Source organism: Hermetia illucens, chromosome 2 (assembly GCF_905115235.1).
Source record: "Hermetia illucens chromosome 2, iHerIll2.2.curated.20191125, whole genome shotgun sequence".
NCBI classification, from domain to species: Eukaryota; Metazoa; Arthropoda; class Insecta; order Diptera; family Stratiomyidae; genus Hermetia; species Hermetia illucens.
This window is the reverse complement of record NC_051850.1, coordinates 55,066,092-55,086,155: the sequence shown is the minus strand read 5'-3', so window position 1 is coordinate 55,086,155 and position 20,064 is coordinate 55,066,092. Positions and strand designations below refer to the sequence as shown.

Genomic DNA, 20,064 nt, shown 5'->3' with positions numbered 1-20,064 from the left:
TTCAATTTCAATGTTTCCAGAAAAAATGAAGCATCATATAGTGACCCTCCATGACCACCGTCAGACTCTTATGATCAAGTTCGAACACCAAGATGAAACCCTCTACAATTGTGGATTTATCATTTCTAGTGATCATAAAGTTGCCCCCCAGTGCCCGAGAACAATGCTAGAGGTCTGTTAGGAAAACATACAATCCTTTGAGGCTCAGGGTTTTATTTATTTATTTATTTAATGAGGACAATACACAGAAAGCAAATTCTTTATTACATATTGTCCTCAGAGGGAGAAGCAAGTGAATGGCTTATTTTACGCTTAAAGCTAGAGAGGGAAATAGAATCAAAGGACCCAAGCTGTAGGGCATTGTAGGACGGCAAAGCCTCGGGATCGGAGAGTGAAAGTAAATCTCGAGCTCCGCGAAGGGTACATCAAAAATGTCCGCACTACGTGTGTTATGAGACGAGGCGATATGAGAAGTAATATCCGAGTTGGCGGAGCATTCCATCAGACAATTGCAGAGTTTGAAAAGAGTGCACATATCAAGGAAGATAAAGCGTTACTGTAGGGAGGGGAGATTGAGGGTGCGGAGTCATGACGGATAATCAACCCGTAAAAGGTTCTTTTTGTAAAAGAGGGTCCGGGTGAATTTGCGTTGTACAGCTTCAAGAGCGCGGCAGTCACAGATGCGGTAAGGGGACCAAACTATACAGCAATATTCAAGGATGTTTCTGACGAGAATTGAAGAGTGTTAAGGAGGACTGGATTGATGTAAAGTCGGAGGAGGAACGCAGGATAAAACCAGACATTTTGGAAGCTCTATTGATGATGTCAACCAAGTGGGAATTGAAACGAAGTTTATCGTCGAATATTATACCCAGGTTCCTTCAAAGGTCAGTAGTGAAAGGGGTTGTCCACTAAGAGAATAGTAAAAGGATGGTGGGGAGGGTTCAAGGGAATAGCGTATCCAGTGACACTTGTTGACATTCAGTATTAGCTTGTTGACCGAACACCAACGGACCACCAACGGAATTATCAAGGTTGGACTGGAATGTAAAAGAGCACACTCCAACGGAGACGAAACAGAGGCAAACAATTTAAGGTCGTCTGCGTAAAGCAAATACGGGGAGGTGAGAATGAGGATGGAGGATGGAGGCGAAATCATTGATAAAAAACAGGAAGAGTAGGGGGCCAAGTATGGAGCCTTGGGGAACACCAGAGGAAGGAGAGAAGAAACCGGATGGGTGACCATGATAAGAAACTTTGCAGGAACGGTATGAGAGATTGGAGGAAAGCCAAGAGAGGACTGAGGGAGGGAAGTCTAGTAATGAAAGTTTAGAGAGGAGAATGTTATGGTCAACGGTATCAAAGGCTTTTGGAGAAATCGGTATAAATAGCATGTACCTCTTGTCGTGAATTCAAGCATTTAGCAACAAAGTTGGTAATGACCAGAAGATTTGACGCCATTGATCTATGTTTCACGAAATCATGCTGCTCTTTGACAATGAGGTGACCGAAGCGCGCGGTCAACCAGTCGTTGAGGTATCTTTCCAGAATTTTGGAGCAAGAGGAGAGAAGAGAAATGGGGCGGCAGTGCACAGCAAGGGAAGGGTCTCCGCTCTTGAGGATAGGAATGATAAGGGCCTCTTTCCAGAGACGGGGAAAGTAGCATTCATCTAGAATTTTGTTGTAGATTATACTCAGGGGGAGGGAAATATGTTTTCTACAGTTAAGGAGGAAGAGAAAGGAAGCCCATCGGGGCCAGGTCCGACATTGAAGTCAAGATTACCGATGAGGAACTCAACCAAGGAAGGCGTAAGGAGAGGAATGGCTAGAGATTCGGAGGAGTCTGTTGTTATGAAAGGTGTAGAGGGTGGAGGGTTCGAGGGAGAAAACACTGAAGAGAAGTAGGTGCAGAGAAGGTCGCAGGATTGTTGTGTGGAGTTGGCAGTGGAGTCAGTGAAGCTGATAGAAGAAGGAAGAGATGGAGTTGGATTACGAGAATTGAGTGCGTGAGACCAAAAGGATTTCAAGGGCGGTTTCGACGCTCGATAGGTACCTTAGATTTCCGCATTTCCTGCTGGACTCACTTTAAGGTAGCTTCGCACTCAAATCACTTAATGCTAAGAAGCTTCAGACAGCGATGTGAGAATAGTAACGCTTCATCAGCATTTGTAAATACTAAATTGAAATACCAAATTTGAAATGTACTCTTAGTTGTTAGCAAACGGCAGCCACTACCTGTACCCCTTAATAAGGGATGATTTCATGTTTTGCATTCATTTTGTGGGCACTAGTGCCAAAATTAACATACCCCGGGTATTAAACCAAAGATAGTTAAAATGAGAAAATTCAAATAAAACGACGGCACCAGAAAAGCCCTCGGTCCTCTATGTAAAGCTATTCGTGAAAGAACACTTTCCTTTGATTTTCCCGCTTTCTAAACAGATCTTGCAAAATATAATTATATAACTTTCATCAAAGTTAGTTGGAAAATTTTAATTCAAATTCAAAAAAAGATAAGGCGGATTTGAGCGATGAACTTGAAGGCTCGAATACCAAAATCCAAGTATGGAGATTTCAAGCTTGGTATATTCAGAGCCATACAAGTCCCGATAAAAAAGTGCCAAAAATCACTCATACGACATCGAACGCGCGCCTAACGACCTTGCTGAGAATGAAACCGCCATCGCCGAACTTGCCGATAATCGAAAATAATAGTACTAACAACGGCACCATCATAGATTACGATTTTCGATGTTTCTCACTCTCCCGAAGGTAGAATCGTAGTTAAAACAATGCGCGCATTTGAATACCACACCTGAAACGGTGAGCACGACTCGCCGGTCTTCAGAGATAGGCCTAGAAACCAAGTAGATTGATACGACCTCGTTTATGATAGATAGTACGCGCTTTCTTATCAATCGATGAAAATGAGTTGAAAAGCGCTTCATATTTGGACTGATTTTCGGTGATTGCGTTTCGCGCTGTAACGAAGTTTGACATTGTAATATCTGTGGGGCATAATGACCCAAAAAAGTTATCCGAGACGAACTCAAAACTTTAAGCATCAAGACGTCGACGCACATCACGGTCAGCCACAAAGTTTGGTAAGCATTCTAGCATTTTCACGAAAAGTATCTTCACTTCTTAGAATTCTCCAAATTCATTAAACTTACAATTTCCTGCTGGAAAAAGACAATCCGAAATCGTTGGTGAAATCCCCATCTAAGTATCCTAAAATCTTAACGCCACATAGAACCTCACCAGAAAATGTCGTTATGACATAAGACGAAGTATCTATCGCCGTTGGCAACAGAACGAAATTGATCAAATTCTTAGTTCCTTTGGGGCTTTCTTTCGTTGTTTCTCAAGTATCTAAATTGTCAAAGTACTTTCTGAATTTTTTTTTGTATTTCATTAATTTCATAAATTCGTTGTGTTTCATAATTTGATAAATCAATTAAATTTCTTCTTGGATGGCCAAAAAAGGAGGACAACAACAACTACAGGCAGACATCCAGAATGATGAGGAGTTTGATAAGTTCCTGGATCGTAAAGGTTTACTGGGTGAGCGATGTTTATTTTTCATTGATAATTGGTTAAGACCCAGGAGTAACTGAAAATCTAAATTTTTTCATCTATTTTAGTTATGGATGTGTACACCGAGTGGTGTGGACCTTGCCTGGCTATGGTTGGAAGCCTCAAAAAGATAAAATTGGAGTTGGGAGGAGATAACTTGCAGTTGGCTATTGTGAGTAGTTGCTCGTTTATATAACATATTTAAAGTGTTATATCCTTAAAAGTAACCTAGACTGCCTAAGCCAAGCTTCTGAACATGTTTTTATGTGTTAGGCCAGACTTCCACGCTATCTATCTATAGCGTAACAATCCCAGATCGTGCATTTCACCTCATAATTCCCCCGAGTTCTGGGAGTAGACATTTTCCTTTTGCTTTACTCCTGGATGTTTGTTTGGATATCCTGTTCGATTCCATCGTTTCGACGTATTCCGCACAATGCAGGATATTAATTTTTACGAATATTGCCGCAAGTGGTTAATCATACCTTTACGGGTCACAGAATCCTTCATAAGGTTTTTCATTCAAATGTGTATTTTTTGGCCAAGCCATAATGTGGTGTGGGAAGCTGCAGTAAAATCAGCAAAGCGGCAGCTTAAGTGTGTATTTGATGAAAAAAATAGTTCCGACGTTCGAAGAATTTACGACGGTGCTGTGCCAGATTGAGGCTTGCTTGAATTCAAGGCCTCTTGTTCCATTATCTAGTAATCCTGAAGATATCGAAGCATTGACACCGGCACACTTTTTGGTGCAACGACCATTGAAGGCGCTATCTGAAGTAGATAAATTACATCGGGACCTCTACGAGCGGTGGCAACAGCTGAAGGTACTTCACCAAACGTTCTGGAGTAGGTGGTCTCAGGAATATCTACACCATCTTCAATCCAGGGCAAAGTGGAACAAGGAAGCACCTAACCTAAAGCCAGGACAACTAGTGCTCATCCGAGAACGAGACACCCCACCTGCACGATGGTCATTGGCACAAATTCGTGAAGTACACCCTGGGAGCGATGGAAAAGTTCGTGCAATTACAGTACAGTATCACAGCGCGCAAAAGAAGCAAGTCAGAATAGTGAATGTATGCCTTTTACCAATAGAGGCGCCAGACGCACCTGAACCTAAATCGAGCCGATCGAGGTAAACAAGCACCAAGCCACAGGATCCAGAAGAAACAGAAAACTCCCCGGGAAAACCCCTTCTATCGAGAAAACGGAAGCAGGCAGAGCGAAAGAAGGCACTGACAAAATTAACTACTGCAAGGCACAATACGAATTTGCCGGTATCTACAGTAGGGTTAAAACGACCGAAGAAGTCACGAATCGCGCCATGTACATGAGTACGCGCGATCCTGAATACAATGATTCTGTTCCTCATGTTTGGAAAGATACTCTCTCAGAATATTTCCACCAAGGACTACGAAATTTGGAGGCCGCACGCCGGATACCACATAGAGAAACTAGGTCAGTCCAGAATAGTTCGAGGAAGTTTGAAAGTAGAAGTCGATTTTTCTATCATCATCATCATCAACGGCGCAACAACCGGTATCCGGTCTAGGTCTGACTTAATAAGGAACTCCAGACATCCCGGTTTTGCGCCGAGGTCCACCAATTCGATATCACTAAAAGCCTACGTCATCGCTCCATCTTAGGCAGGGTCTGCCTCGTCTTCTTTTTCTACCATAGATATTGCCCTTATAGACTTTCCGGGCTGGAGCATCCTCATCCATACGAATTAAGTGACCCGCCCACTGTAACCTATTGAGCCGGATTTTATCCACAACCGGACGGTATCGCTCATAGATTTCGTCGTTATGTAGGCTACGGAATTATCCATCCTCATGTAGGGGGCCAAAAATTCTTCAGAGGATTCTTCTCTCGAACGCGGCCAAGAGTTCGCAATTCTTCTTGCTAAGAACCCAAGTTTCCGAGGAATACATGAGTACTGGCAAGATCATAGTCTTGTACAGTAAGAGCTTTGACCCTATGGTGAGACGTTTCGAGTGGAACAGTTTTCGTAAGCTAAAATGGGCTCTGTTGGCTGATAACAACCGTGCGTGGATTTTATCATCGTAACTTTTATCGGTTGTGATTTTCGACCCTAGATAGGAGAAATTATCAACGGTCTCAAAGTTGTATTCTCCTATTCTTATTGTTCCTGTTTGACCAGTACGGTTTGATGTTGTTGGTTGATTGGTTTTCGATGCTGACGTTCCCACCATATACTTTGTTTTGCCTTCATTGATGTGCAGCCCAAGATCTCGCGCCGCGTACTCGATCTGGATGAAGGCAGTTTGTACGTCTCGGGTCGTTCTTCCCATGATGTCGATATCGTCAGCATTGGCCAGTAGTTGGGTGGACTTAAAGAGGATCGTACCTCTTGCATTTACTGCAACATCACGGATCACCTTCTCGAGGGCCAGGTTAAAGAGGACGCATGATAGAACATCCCCTTGTCGTAGACCGTTGTTGATGTCGAATGGTCTTGATTGTGATCCTGCTGCTTTTATCTGGCCTCGCACGTTGGTCAGGGTCAGCCTAGTCAGTCTTATTAGTTTCGTCGGGATACCGAATTCTCTCGTGGCCGTGTACAGTTTTACCCTGGCTATGCTATCATAGGCGGCTTTAAAGTCGATGAATAGATGGTGCAACTGTTATCCATATTCCAACAGTTTTTCCATCGCTTGCCGCAGAGGGAAAATCTGATGATGAATTGCACGGACTGTTTCTCCTAAACTTCGTGGTGGCAATATTTGTCCGTCGTCATCAGTTTGCGGGGCCTCCAACTCGCCGATGTTCTGGTTGTTCAGTATGTTAGTTCATCAAAGAACTCAACCCATCGCTCCAATATGCCCATTCTGTCGGAAATCAGATTTCCCTCTTTGTCTCGGCAGGATGAGCATCGTGGTGTATCAGGATTCATCCTGCTGACTTGTTGGTAAAACTTCCGCGCCTGGTGCTCCCTGTACTTTTCGAGTTCACAGACTTGTTGGTTCTCCCAGGCTTCCTTTTTCCATCTGTGAAGTCGCTTCTCCGCTTAACGGATTTCGTGATAAGTCTCTGCGCGTGCCCGCCTTCTTTGAGAATGCAACATTACTCGGTATGCGGTATTCTTCCGTTCCGTTGCTAGCTTACATTCATCGTCAAACCAAACGTTCCGACTTTTTTTGCGGCTGGGGCCAAGTATCTTTGTGACCGTATCAATGATAACGTTCTTCAGGTGGTTGTGAAGATCATTTGTTGATGCTTTATCTCCAGGATCTCTGTTGACTGCGGTTATTGCGGCATCCATTTCCCCTCTTATAGGTGTCGCGGGGGGCTGTGTTGTGGATGGCTTCAGTATTCACTCTCACCTGATTGTCAGAGGGGATTGTAGGTGGTGTCGCAATTAGAGCTCAGAGCACCACGCCAACGAGATAGTGATCCGAGGCTATATTGGCCCCCCTATATGTTCTGGCATTCATCAAGGCTGAGAGGTGGCGGCGTTCAATCGGCACGTGGTCAATTTGGTTGAAAGTTGTCCTATCTGGAGAGGCCCACGTATGTTTCTGAACCGCTTTCCGCGCAAACCAGGTACTTCCAACAACCATTTCGTGTGATGCTGCTAACTGGATAATGCGCAATCCGTTATCATTGGTATCCTTATGTAAGCTATGGGAGCCAACGTATCGCCTGAATATGGGCTCCGTCCCCACTTGACTGTTGAAATCCCCAAGTATGATTTTGATATCATACTTGGGGCAGGCTTCGAGGGTCCGCTCAACTGCCTCGTAGAAGGTATCCTTCTCCGACTCTGCAGTCTCCCGGTGTGTGGTGTGTGGGGTGTGAACGTTTATGAGGCTTATATTTCTAAACTTGCCTCGCAACCGCCGAGTGCATAACCTTTCACTTATATTTTCAAAGCCGATAACAGCAGGTTTCATTTTTTGGCTGACTAAGAAACCTACTCCAAGCACATGGTTTACTGGATGACCGCTATAATATATGATGTAGCGGCTCTTCTCCAGGAACCGGTCCCAGTCCATCGCATCCCTTGTAACGCTGTTATATCAGCCCTATATTGGGACAGGGTATCGGCTAGCTGCTCAGCAGCATTCGGTCTGTACAGGAAGCGCACGGTCTATGAGAAAATGGGCAAATCGTTAATCCGTTGTCGTTATCGGGTTCGTCGTTGTAAGATCCATCCTGTCCGAGGCTCCTTTCGTGGCTTTGTGATATCAGTTTTCCGTGTAGAATTATCAGCCCTACCCAACCCCCAACCTGGAGGACCAGTAGGTACATTTTGTCCCGTTTTTAGGCACGGGAGACTCGTCTTCATCCTTCTCCGTCTGCAGTTTTTCATAATGAAAGAACTCCCAGCGATCACCACGTGGAGGTGGAGATAGGGTTTGGTAGTAGAGCTGTTGGTGTTGGTTCAGCAGACGTTTCCCAGGTTTCTCCATCGTGGGCGCCAATCCACGTTTCGGCCTGGGACCTATACTACCCTTTGATCGCCAAATTTTTCTATCAACGGAACATTAAAGGAGCGACAGGATGTGCTAGGAGTATTTAGCCAGACGCAAAAAAATGTGTGAGCAAGCTGGAAACTTGGCACCAACGACGCATTGCAATACACTGTTGAGGCATCTCCTATTCAAGTGTAGGGACATTATTCGGAAAATCGACGAAGTCCTCAACGTTCCGGCAAGGAAGAGAATTAAAAGAGGACTACTCGGGAAGATGTTAACGGCAGTTTTTAAAGTCAATGATGAGGTCTACGAGGACATCGACTCTCTAAAACACGATCAGCTTGCTACTCTGCAGACAATGGCTCAACAAAAGTCCTAGTTAATGCTCGGATAGACGCGTACAATTCGGCTGCATCCAAGAAATTCGCGGAATTCTACGAAAAACTAGACGAGGTGATCAAGTTAGCAAACAGCATGAGCGGGTGGTTCGCCAAAGTGAATGTTGGAAGCCTGAGTGTATACATCGTATCCACATATCTGACAGCCATCGACTACTACGACGAAGTGGACACGAAATATACCAGAATAGGGGCTGCTTTATACGGTCGAGGGGATATACTGGGGCTCCTGAATGGTGATGATTTGATCAGTACAATCGAGGAAATGCATTTCTACTAGATACTACGAATTCCAGAGGAGCGTATGTCCATACAGAAGGATCATGAACAGATCATGGTTTTCGGATACTTTTATATCATCGGTAAGCGCGAATACGACATGCTTCATGTAACGGCGATACCCCAGGCGATAGAGGATGGATACTACTTGGTCCCACGAGTAGAGGTCGACATAACTGTAGTAAAGTTTAATCAAGAAAATTATTTCGAGCTTGATGCAAAGGAATTTGCGGCAAGCTGCTCCAGTCAACTCTGGCTAAAACAAGGAAGGTTACGGGGATTCTAACTAAGGTAATCTTACCTGGAAATTTCACTCAGCAGAACCATTCGCGACCAAATTTTCCAGTAATTGCGAGAATTGGTCATCAAGTGTTCAACAAACCTGTCGAATTGACTACAAATATGATTTCCACCGAGCATTACAACCGAGTACATCACCACATGACTCTTATCTCGGGGGCTATGGCAATGTTCTTTGCATCACTGACCCTGGTGGTCTTGATAATCAGTCAGAAGAAGCGGGTGTTATCCTGGTTTCTACACCGGCGCACACAACCGGCAACTCAAGGTAATCCGGCTCGACGGACCAATTGTTGAGAAAACTTTTCTTTCGTACCGCTCCGGTATCTGAGAAAAGTTTTCGGGTAGAATAATATTGCTCCCAATGGTTGAAGGAAGCAATATTGTTGGGTAAGGGAGAGTGCAAATAAAAATACGAACTAACATGCTCGTTTGAATTATTTATTCGCGGACTCAAATTCGCGCCTACGTACAAAACCACACCCGTGCATCCTTCAACCGCTCACCCCGCGGAACTGCCGTTAGGTAATGCTTCACGGGGCCAGTTAGCAATTATACTGTCATGCCTGTATGGCTGTTCGCTCGCCTTTTCCTTTCCGCTATACGGAGCTCTTTTTATACGTTAGCCACGACTGACACTGATTCCTGTCATTTGCCCACCGACTGAACCATGCGCTCCGGCAGAAGATGCACGCTTGGAATGCCGGTCCTCCATGCCGCGAAGTGACTGCAATCCTCGCCTGGCCAGATTGGACATGCTGGCGAGTCCTCAAGCTCCAACATGCAGTACTCACCATAATCAGATAGAAACTGCGTTAAATGGTAAGTACAGGCACCGTGGCGACGACTGACCTACATTCGCATGGTCCTAATCAACTAATGCGTCCACCGGCCTTTCGTTTAGCTATCCCGTCAAGTCTGCCATCTGACTGTTGATGATACCCTTTCCTCGCACTTGATCAATTGCACAGCGTCTTGGATTTTAGGTTCTTGATATCTCATCAGCCAATATGTCTACCGGCAACAGCCCGGTTATACAAACTAACACCGAGTTATCTGATATCATTCAAAAGTCGCAAATCACTCTCAGAGCACCTAATCTTTACGAGCGCAATAGACTTCTCCTGATTTCTTTAGTCGTCAATGCTGAGCTAATGACCCGAGATAATAACACCCTACTGACATATTTGGGTCTGCTGTCCATCTTTTGACAACAAAACCAAACGCCGCTGTTTCCACATTTTACCGAATATACCTTCACCGAGGTATTTTTTGTATTGCTTATCTGGTCTCCCGTGGGCGGCAGCATTCACTGCTTTATTGGGAATACCATCAGGTCCCGGTACTTTCTTGTCTTTTATTTTTTGCATACCTGGAACAATTTATATTCAGTGATACACAGTACGGTCTCTAAGCCAACTGCACCGATTGTTTCGAGGACTGCGTTCAATCTTTGCGGGAACAGAGTCTCTACTACTGATGCCAGCATTTTTGAGCAAGTTCCTTGCGATGATTTGTTCCCTTTATATTAGACATCGCCACCCTATAGGTTGTGCCCCAGGGGTTTACGTCAGCTTCGTTGCAGAAGTTTTTAAAGCTTCTGTTTTTGCTTTGTTTGATGGCTTGCTGCAAATCATGTCTCAATTGTTTAAATGTGGAGGGCAACAGTCCAATCTTCTCCTCGAACGTTGGACGCTTCTTCGAGTTTGCAGGTATTTTGCCCTCAGCATCTTTATTTCCTTACTCCGCCAGCAACATAGTGAGCTTCTCTGCTGGGAACTCTTCTCGGCAATGCAGCATGGCACGCAATGGCAATAGAGTGAATTAGCTGTTTGGTCAACTTTTCTGCTGATCCTTAGTTCATACTCACGCATACGCATCTTTATGGAAGAGGCTATTCTTCCATTTTGGACTGTCAGTTTGATATTCTGCGCCATTCTGTTCTCTTTGATTTGATTTGATGATCACTGTGCGTAAATTCTTCGCTAAACCACCACCTCATCTTGTGCAGAAACGAAAAGCTGGCGAAAGTGATCGAATCCATACCAGCTTTACAATATGTGTTTGCCTCACCGTTATTTGCAATTCCTACTTCCAAAGATGCAAACCTTTCCAGTAGCCTTCGACATCTGGCGTTAGTATGCTTGCTACCCCTCTTTGTTGCCCACGCGTTGAAGTCACCGCCGATAACTAGTGGAGTCTGTCGCCACATTGTCTACCATTGTCAGGAATTCTTCTATTGTCCAACTAAGTCTTGCATAGCAGCTGTAAAAGTTAATGACATTGATTTTAGCCCGAACGAAACCCTCAAATCGCTCTTAGATTTCTATGTTCTAACGTCTGCTTATACGCCCAGGGCTTCTCCGATGGTTCTTCTGAACTCAGCTAATTTTTCTCTGTTTCACTAAGTTTAAGCAGTAGATTCCCGTTGTGAGTCCTTCGAATTTTCGACACTATTTTGTCCATTTCCTCCAATTTGGGATCGGTTTTGACGCTGTGCTGTATATCCACATACGACATTTCTTAGTTTCTTAGTAACTTTTGTCCAAACTACTTCTCTATCGTCGTCGCGGCTTCTGTGTCATTTCTTGCTTGCGTCTCGAGTTCGAGGAGTCTCCATTTAGGATATTCTTCCTTTTTACCACGGAAGCGTTTAATCCGGGAGTTATTCTTCTGAATTGCTTCTTTTGCCTTCTCATTACGCCATTCGATCTCCGTCAATTATCTAGAGTTTCTATACTCCCAATTACAACTCTCATTGGTAAATGAATGGAATGTCTTGCTTCCTTCCGCGACTAAGCTCACTTCCATCACGTTCAGTGGCGTCTGGCGTTCGCATTCGTTGACACGCCGTCCTGATTTTGCACTTAATGATCATGGAATTTAAAAACTCTTTTCGAAGGGATTTTTCTTGGTCGCCAATTTCAATTCGCGGTTATTGCTTCTTACTGTATTATTTGTATTATTTATATCCATGTTAATTGGGTCCCCACTCAAAAAAGTTCTCAATGTTCGGGAGTGTAGTCACTAAGGGATCCCATGATTATTTCTGCAAGCAGGGAGGCCACGCAAGAGTTGGCGCAAACCCTTATGGGGTCTTGCGCTCAGAGCCAGATCAGTGCTAATCAAGTATAGTCCATCTGAACCTACACCACCAACGTAATGGTGAAGAAACATTGAGCTTTCTCTGAGGCCTGTCAGCGTTTTAACGGGACGGGAGTGTTCACAACATTAGCCTGAATGCCATTTCAGTAAGATTTCACCTTTCTTACTCAGGTAACAGAATGTTGCAAATGTCAGCCCACAGCCAACAATCCACATCGAACCCCAATGCCGTGTGTACGTTTATTTTCACGGTGACCTTCCCATAGCCTTTTATACCTGCAGCCAGATCATGTTTTCCGCTGAAGGAACCCGCCGGTACCCTTTCTCATTAGTTCCGAGATGCATTACCGGACGGGTAGCACGTGGAGGTGAGAATAAGATTTGGTAGCAAAGCTCTAGGTGGTAAATCAGAGGGTCTTTACGCTGCAGCATATACTACCCATGAACCGCCCCATTCAAATGGGTGTGTGTGCGTAAGGTAGGGGAGAGACACAGGCCTTAACATAATTACCCATTGTACTCTATGTCCCCGTACAACGGAATATCTGGGACTCGATTATATATTGGAGAATCTCCATTAATAGATCAGAAATGTGGATGTGATGCTACCCGTTCCACTTGGAATACATCAGCACCAAAAATCTGATGGGTAATTCGCCCATAGATAGGGCGCTCACAAAGGAAATGTTTCGTGAATGCCATTTCCTCGTTAAATGATGAACTCGTACCATACTCTAATACTCTTCTTATAAACATGATCCAACTTATAAAATATGGCCTGTCAAATCGCCCACAATGCCCACAATGAGAGATACACCACTGTTCCAGAACCTGTTTTTCACACATTCGTTTACAAGACCTCAGTAAACCCTGCCAGAGATTCTTCGGTTTTGCCCCACTTTTCACTGCACTTGAGATTAACTTTATATCTCTTTTATAAGAGATATAAAGTTAAAAGATCCGGAACTCAGAAGGTATTCTTCTTCTTCTTCAATAGCGCGACAGGATAGACTTCCTTCTGTCATCTCATTCCTTCGCTCGCGTCCTCCAGTTGCAAAATTTCAGCAACTTATTACTGGCTTCATCAACTGAGTGCCTTTTCCACTAGTCGGCGTCCTTCGGGTGTTCCTTTGAATACCCTTAGCGTTAGCTCGCCAAGTACTTTTACATGGGATTCAGTCGTAGCCATCGTCCATTCGGTCATTCGTACCAGTTTTTCTGGTAGGCGTAATCTGCGCATCATACGATGTAGTACTTCTCGTTTGATGCTATCATACGCTTGAAGGAAGTTGAGGAAGAACTGATGCACATCGATACTGAACTCATAGCACTTCTCCAGTAGTTTTTTGGCTATGAAAATTTAGTCAATTGTAGTTTGTCCTTTTAGAAAGCCACATTGGTATTCATCAGTTAATTTGTCTCTATATGGCGCTAACCTGACATGCACAACAATGAGGTGCCTCTATAGTTGTCACAAATAAGTTTATCTATTGGACAAATTACGCCCTTGCTTTTTCATTTGTTAAAATTTCTAATATATTTATGGAGGAGATCCTGGCAATTTCCTCACTTCTGTAATAGTTCAACTGGAATACCATCGCATCCCGGGACCTTCAGTTTTTGGTCGCGCAGGAGGCTTTCACCTCTTCAATAGAAGGAGGTTTATAACTTCCGGGTTCGTTTCGTCAAAGCTGTACTTCTCGCTGGCACTTCCATCCGGTTGAGCAGCTTCTTAAAGTATTCCATCCATCTTTTCTTGAATACGTGATTTTTTGCCTTACAACCAATGACCCTATGGTCGAAACCCAAGCACCTTAATGTACACTCGCTCAGCAGATGTCCGCCAAGTAACTACAGCTCAAGAGCTAGATTGCTGACCGCTTCAGGCCAGACGATCGGCCGACTTATAATTGTTATCCCCTTCTTGAAACTCTGAAACGAAATATAACAGTGAACATCATAAATAATTACACGAAGTCCCACTTTCTGAGACACTGCGACTTCTAATTCGGGCTCGGAAAACTTCGGTTTCTCACTACCTTGTTTCTTTCCTTCTCGGGTAGCACCATCAAAGCCCCTCCCCCACACTTCAACTTGTTCATGGTGCAAATTTTAACTCCCAGTACGAAAGTCAATTCCCGCATTACAACCTGCGCAAACTTCTTTGGTGCAGCAGATTCCTCTTACGAAGCTCGACCCACTATCGGAACACCCATTTTCAGCTCCACTAGCCAATTCCTCACCCCTTTTCTTCTTGGTAGTATCCAAAGCAGTCTCCACTAAACTCTCTGGAGAAGCACTCTGCTTCAAAACTAGAAAGCTACTTAGGGCTCAGCCAACGAAACGACTATAGATGCCAGTTGAGGATTTGGTAAAATTGGTCACTAGAAGCCTTTTTGGACATATGTACCTCCAACCTTTAAATCGTTGCTACTAACCACGCCTCTACTGGGACCCCTGCCATCTAGTATCTATAAGTAAGCTTGATGTCCTGACTGAACCGATAAAAGTCCCATTTTCGACAGGAGGAAACTTCCAATTTCGAAGTAAAGACCTATTATAGTGCATCCATTCTTGAGAGCGGCAATCTAACCCGACGGCCAACACCTTCTTCCAATTGTTTTATGCAGTTTGTACACTTTTGAAGGTTGAAGTACTATACACAGAAATGGTATTCCCTTGCCCATTGATCTTTATCGTGTTTCATTCCTTCTACCCTAGAAGGTAATTTTAATTTGCTATGCGAGCATGTCCACAAGTTGCTTGTTGACAATGCCACTGGTTTTGATAGCATCACCAAGCGATAGGTAGCGGGATTGGTATGAACCGAAGGTTTCAAGTAATCGGCAATTGTCAGGGCTACATTCTGAAGCAAGTGCGGATTCAGCGGAGGATTTGATAGAATCTGATTGACACTCCCACGAACCCAGGTATTACCACACCGGCTGTTTCACGAAGCAATGCAAGGTGCGACTTGTTTTGGTCCAAAAAAGTTGAAACGGAGGAGACCTTCTCCCCACTAAACAACCCTCTCTTTGCTGCTAGTTTCATCTACTACTAGGACGATCCAATCGCCTTAACTTGTTCACTAATTCTCCAAATTGAACTCAGTGCCTATCATACATAGGAATTTGTCTATAATAACCTTGAAATCTTGACATATAAGACTGAAACAATACCAGGCCACAAAAAAACAATCTCGGGGGTAGCAGAGGTGTTAGTCGAAAGACGAATCGCTCGACATCTCGTATGCATTAGTATTGGCTTTGACTCTATTATTTTGCTGGACGTACATATGTTATTGATATCCGTACTGGCAAACCTACTACCAAAAGGTATTTTACGGTCTGTCCTGTCGAACGAACCATTGATGACCTGCTCCTCACGGTCACTGTAGTTTAGAATTTCAAAGTTCTCTTGGGTCTTGATGGAAAAGTGGATAGTGGTTAGTTGTGATGATGCTTACGCATTGCCGCTCATTAAGGGTGTACTCAGCCACCTCCCGAAGGGCCGGTTCCTCACCAATCCCACCCTCCTCAGCAGCACCGACATTTTCTCTGCATCTGTTTTGGCAACTCCTTTATTTTTGTATTGAGATACTTCTCACTCACCAATAACTGTCTTCCCCGCAGTGTAAGTCTGACACCATACAGGCGCTTGAAAGATTCCGGAACAAAAGCGAGCCGACATGGCTATTTGCTTCAGTAAGTACATCCATTATATAAACGAAAATCACCCCTAGCTTATTCTCATCTTATTTCTATACCTTTCATAGCATGGAAAAATTGTGAATATTATGTTTGGGACAAATGTTCCAAAACTAATGCAACTCATTGCGAAAGAGTTAGAAATAGAAATGGCATATGTTGAAAACAGAGGCCCAAGAACATTTTATGAGGCAGGGGAGCTGCTGCCAATCGAGGAGGAACGTTTGAGCATCATCATGGCCGCAGAGAATGAAGCTTTACGAATTGAAAAGGAAGAAGCTGATCGAAAACGTCGCGAATATTTAAAATTTGTGACGGACGAAATTATAACGAACTTGCCAGAATGTGGCGTTACGATATTCGGTCCACATGTCAACCGTGATATATTCAAAAAAGTTAGTGAACAAGCTGAGGATCTCGGCCTTTCCTGTCGCGATCGGCGGGTGACTCAAATAGTCCCAGAAAACATCGAAGTGCTTCACTTTCAATGTGAAAATCCTCTCGACGAAGATGTCCTTGACTACATGTTCAATAAGGATGTTTTAATCTGCATGTGGAAAATGGAGAAGCCTGATGTGATCATTGAGGAAGCTTTGCAAACACTTACCGATAATCTTACTAAGCCTCAGCCTGTGTACGATGACTATGGAATGGTTATACCGGACCAGAATATTCCACCTATGATACAGGAGTTCGAAATAGAACCAGCAAAAGAGAAATCCGCAGCGGAAGCTAAGAAAGAGGAATCAGCCATTGAAGCACCATCAGACGAATTGGACTTACCCGAAATGGGTTTGCAAATGGCCTCGCTAGAAGATACTGAAGCCCCACCAGAAGAAGGAGAAGGGCCCGTTCAAGAAGATGAGAAAGCAGAACCAGTGCCGGAGAAGAGCAAAAGTGATGCCGTTGCAAAACCTTCTGAAACATCTGAATCAGCTGTCAAAGTCATCATCCCTGGTGTCTGGACGCCATCCAACAAAGTAACAAATGCAGCCGCTATATATGTATATTTTCGAACGGTAATATTGCAATAAGCTCGGGAAGGTAGCTATTGAAAATTTGATTTTCACAGCAAACAGACCCGTTTTTGCCGCCCGACCCAGTACCTGATCCACCTCATCTAGCTATAGCCTTCGAGGCGTACAAGCGCAAGGATGTTTTTGAGATCTGTGAGCAGTACCAGGATGCAATTTTATCCTATGGATATTTCAGTAATTCCGATCCTGAAAAGGCTAAGCTTATTGCAAATTCTACTGCAAAATATGAGGCTCGATCACAAAATGTGTAAGTTTTGAATTAACAATATAAACTGGTAAGAAATTCCTAATTAATTGAATACTGGATCTTATTTGGAATCCTGGATAAAAAAAAACCTTTTTAGTTGTCTCCGTAATATCTTTTTTTCAGCGAGGATAAACTAGTTCTTAAAGTAGCGAAAGTCACAAGCCATGCTATCTTAGCCCTATCTGCGCATGGACCAACGCATGTCAGTCAGAACACGGTTGCAGGAAAGAGAGAGTGTCGTAAATTCTTCCCAGAAGGATATAAGACCGGTGAAGATGAAGCATTAGAATCAACTTCTCAGCTTGATGCGGGTGAAAAGAAAAAGAAGAAGAAAAAGGTAATATCGTCCTTCCTTTTCGTCCATTCCCTCCTGGTTATTAAGTATGTATTCTGTTTCAAATATTTTTTTTTTTGCATTCTTTAGAAAAAGGCAGAGCCTAGCGAAGTTGGCACTTTGGTATCCGACCAAGAGATTACTCAAGAAAATTTGGATGGTGAGGGCGAAGAAGAACTAGGAGAAGAGCAACTTGCTGGCGATGATGCGGATGCCGCCTGTGAAGGCGATGTATGTCCGCTTAGAGCTGCAGCAGAAGACGGGCCTCCTCAGGAGGCAGCAGGTGAGGAAAATACTGCTCCAGAAATCGCTGTTCAGGATGCTGCTGTTCCACCTACTACTGTGTCAACGGGTACTGCTCCCCCAGCTACTACCCCCGAAGGCGCTACTGTTCCAGCTACACCATCCAAGACCAGTGCTGCCCCATCTGGTGCGCCAGAAGCAACTGCTTAACAAATGAATACCCCACTAGCCACTGCTTCAAAAATTAGTAACGCTACTGCTGAAAAGGCTGAAGTAGAATAATACTATGCGCTGTAAATGAGGAGTCCAAATTTTATTGTCAGTTGTGTGTGTTAAAAAATATATTCACTTCAATGTAAATCAATTTAACTATCACTAAAATTTATATATCAATTTATCTAGTAAAACCGCGGATTTCCTGATCACTATGGGCTGCAAGTAGACATACAGCATAAGTCCCTGACAGACCCCGCAACCTCACTTAGGTCGTCAAGGCAATTTCAACCTGCTCACCTAGTTCCCTTTTTATCGTTTTTGAAGACGTTGCAAAGACGAATATGTGGGTCTATTCGTGCACTTCTTCGAAAATATCGCAACATCACTACCGAGTGTCGTCTCTCTGAGCCAGTTAAGCATGTTCAGCACCACATCAACACTGCTGGCTCCACTATCTTCTTGAAGGTGCATCCTTTAACCCCCCGGAAGCTTGGTACTGCGCGGGTATATGCAGACCTTCCAACAGCCGTTTGTCATCTCCGCTCCATTTGGTTGGAAAAGCCAATGGCGAATGGCGACCTTGTGGAAATTATAGACGGCAGAATGGTCGGATGATCCCGGACCGGTACCCCATTCCACTCATTCAAGACTTTACCCAGTATTTAGCAAACTTTTGTGTTTTTTCAACCTTGGATCTCGCCAAGGCTTACCATCACTGTCCAGAGATTCATCCACCCTTTACCATAAAATTTGGACTTCTGTTTCGTCTACTTGCATGACATTCTGGTCGAATTTTCCGAGTGTATTTTTCAGCGTCTCCTAGACAATGGCTTAATTTTTAACGTTGAAAAGTGCAGATTTCTATAGCAGCAGGTGAAAATTCTAAGCGATTCCATCACCCCTGACAGCTTAAAATCCAATTCAGACAGGAGCAAGGGATCGCGAGCTTTCCGCAGACAGTCAAAGACCTTTGAAGGTTCTTGGGTATGGTAAATTTTTACCGTCGATTCCTGCCCAAAGCCGCATACCAACAGGATTTACTTATCGTCTTCCTCTCTGGTCCTAAGGCAAAAGAATCGCAGGACGCTGCGTGGTCTCCATGAGTCGTCCAAGCGTTTGAAACAACCAAACAACAGCTGGTAGAAGTTACACATTTGGCATTTCCTCAACACGATGCACCCCTAGCCTTGTTAGTCGATGCCTCAAACATTGCATTAGGTGCTGCTCTCCACCAATTGGCGAATCAAAGCAGGAAACCGTTTGGGTTTATTCTCAAAACAATTGAATGCCAGTTAACGTAATTTCAGCGTCTATAATCGAAAATTACTAGCCACGTATCTGAGTATCAAGTATTTCCGTTTTTCCCTTAAAGGCAGAGGCGATTCACCGTGTTCACGGGCAATAAGTCTCTAACTTTTGCCTTAAGGCCGAAGGCCGACAAATTTCGACACTTAGCGCAATACTGACCACATTGCCTCCTACTGTGTACTGTAGTGTACCGTTATGGTCTTGAATGAAGTACCCTATCACACTTCAATATGAATTGTTGCGCCAAAGATTGTTATTATTTTTCTAATAACACTACTCTATAATTGAAATGCATCTAGAAATTACCCTTTTTATCCAGTCCACACCGCAATGTTACACTATTTCAAGCTTTCTGAAAAACGAGATAGTTTGAGGAAGAAGCTACCCCCACCCCCTATCCCTACAAAAATTGCACATCAACGAATGAGACAAGCGAAGAGAATCGAGAAGCATCATCTTCAAGGGAACGCGAGAGATATAAATGTAGTTCAAATATCATACACTTATCAGAGCCAGAAAACGAAAATGTTCCTAAATTGGTGACCCGAATGTGAACCATTAAAAAAAACTAAGGAATTAGTCACTTATTCATTTAAACCAAGACGTCGAAAACTCGTCATAGCCGAAGATTTCCAGGTGGCTGCAGTTCAACAATCGACAGTGGTTCAAAAGACGGAAAACCCTGCAGCTACACATCGTATCGAATGTAATATTCCACTATTTCATAAAACCAACCCAGCCATATGGTCTCTCCAATCTGAAGCACTTTTCACTAGATCAAGCGAGTTGAAGCCTCCACTCGATTTTCAACCAGTTGTGCCTTAATCTAAAATTTGAAAAAACCTTCAGTCTCTTCAAAAGGTAGGAAAACT

General features: G+C 43.8%; 1 protein-coding gene across 2 annotated transcripts; it reads left to right on the top strand.

The window, feature by feature from the left end:
* Positions 1–2,817: 2,817 nt before the first annotated feature.
* Positions 2,818–18,028, top strand: LOC119650087. 2 transcript variants are annotated; one of them, XM_038052596.1, is made up of 8 exons: positions 2,818–3,104; positions 3,487–3,564; positions 3,645–3,748; positions 15,733–15,804; positions 15,876–16,826; positions 16,880–17,091; positions 17,215–17,428; positions 17,516–18,028. In XM_038052596.1, the coding sequence occupies exons 3-8, from the start codon at positions 3,647–3,649 to the stop codon at positions 17,876–17,878; spliced, it is 1,914 nt and encodes a 637-aa protein (XP_037908524.1). In that variant the 5' UTR covers positions 2,818–3,104; positions 3,487–3,564; positions 3,645–3,646; the 3' UTR covers positions 17,879–18,028. The 2 variants fall into 2 exon arrangements, with proteins under 2 accessions (XP_037908524.1, XP_037908523.1); XM_038052595.1 differs by lacking the exon at positions 2,818–3,104 and having other exon boundaries at positions 3,276–3,564.
* Positions 18,029–20,064: the final 2,036 nt, after the last annotated feature.

Bases quoted from the DNA above. Each gene is read 5' to 3' on its own strand.
- LOC119650087 (XM_038052595.1), top strand. From the start codon at position 3,474: ATGGCCAAAAAAGGAGGACAACAACAACTACAGGCAGACATCCAGAAT. The intron at 15,805-15,875 runs GTAAGTACATCC...TACCTTTCATAG, and splicing joins CGACATGGCTATTTGCTTCA to CATGGAAAAATTGTGAATAT. The intron at 17,092-17,214 runs GTAAGTTTTGAA...TCTTTTTTTCAG, and splicing joins GAGGCTCGATCACAAAATGT to CGAGGATAAACTAGTTCTTA.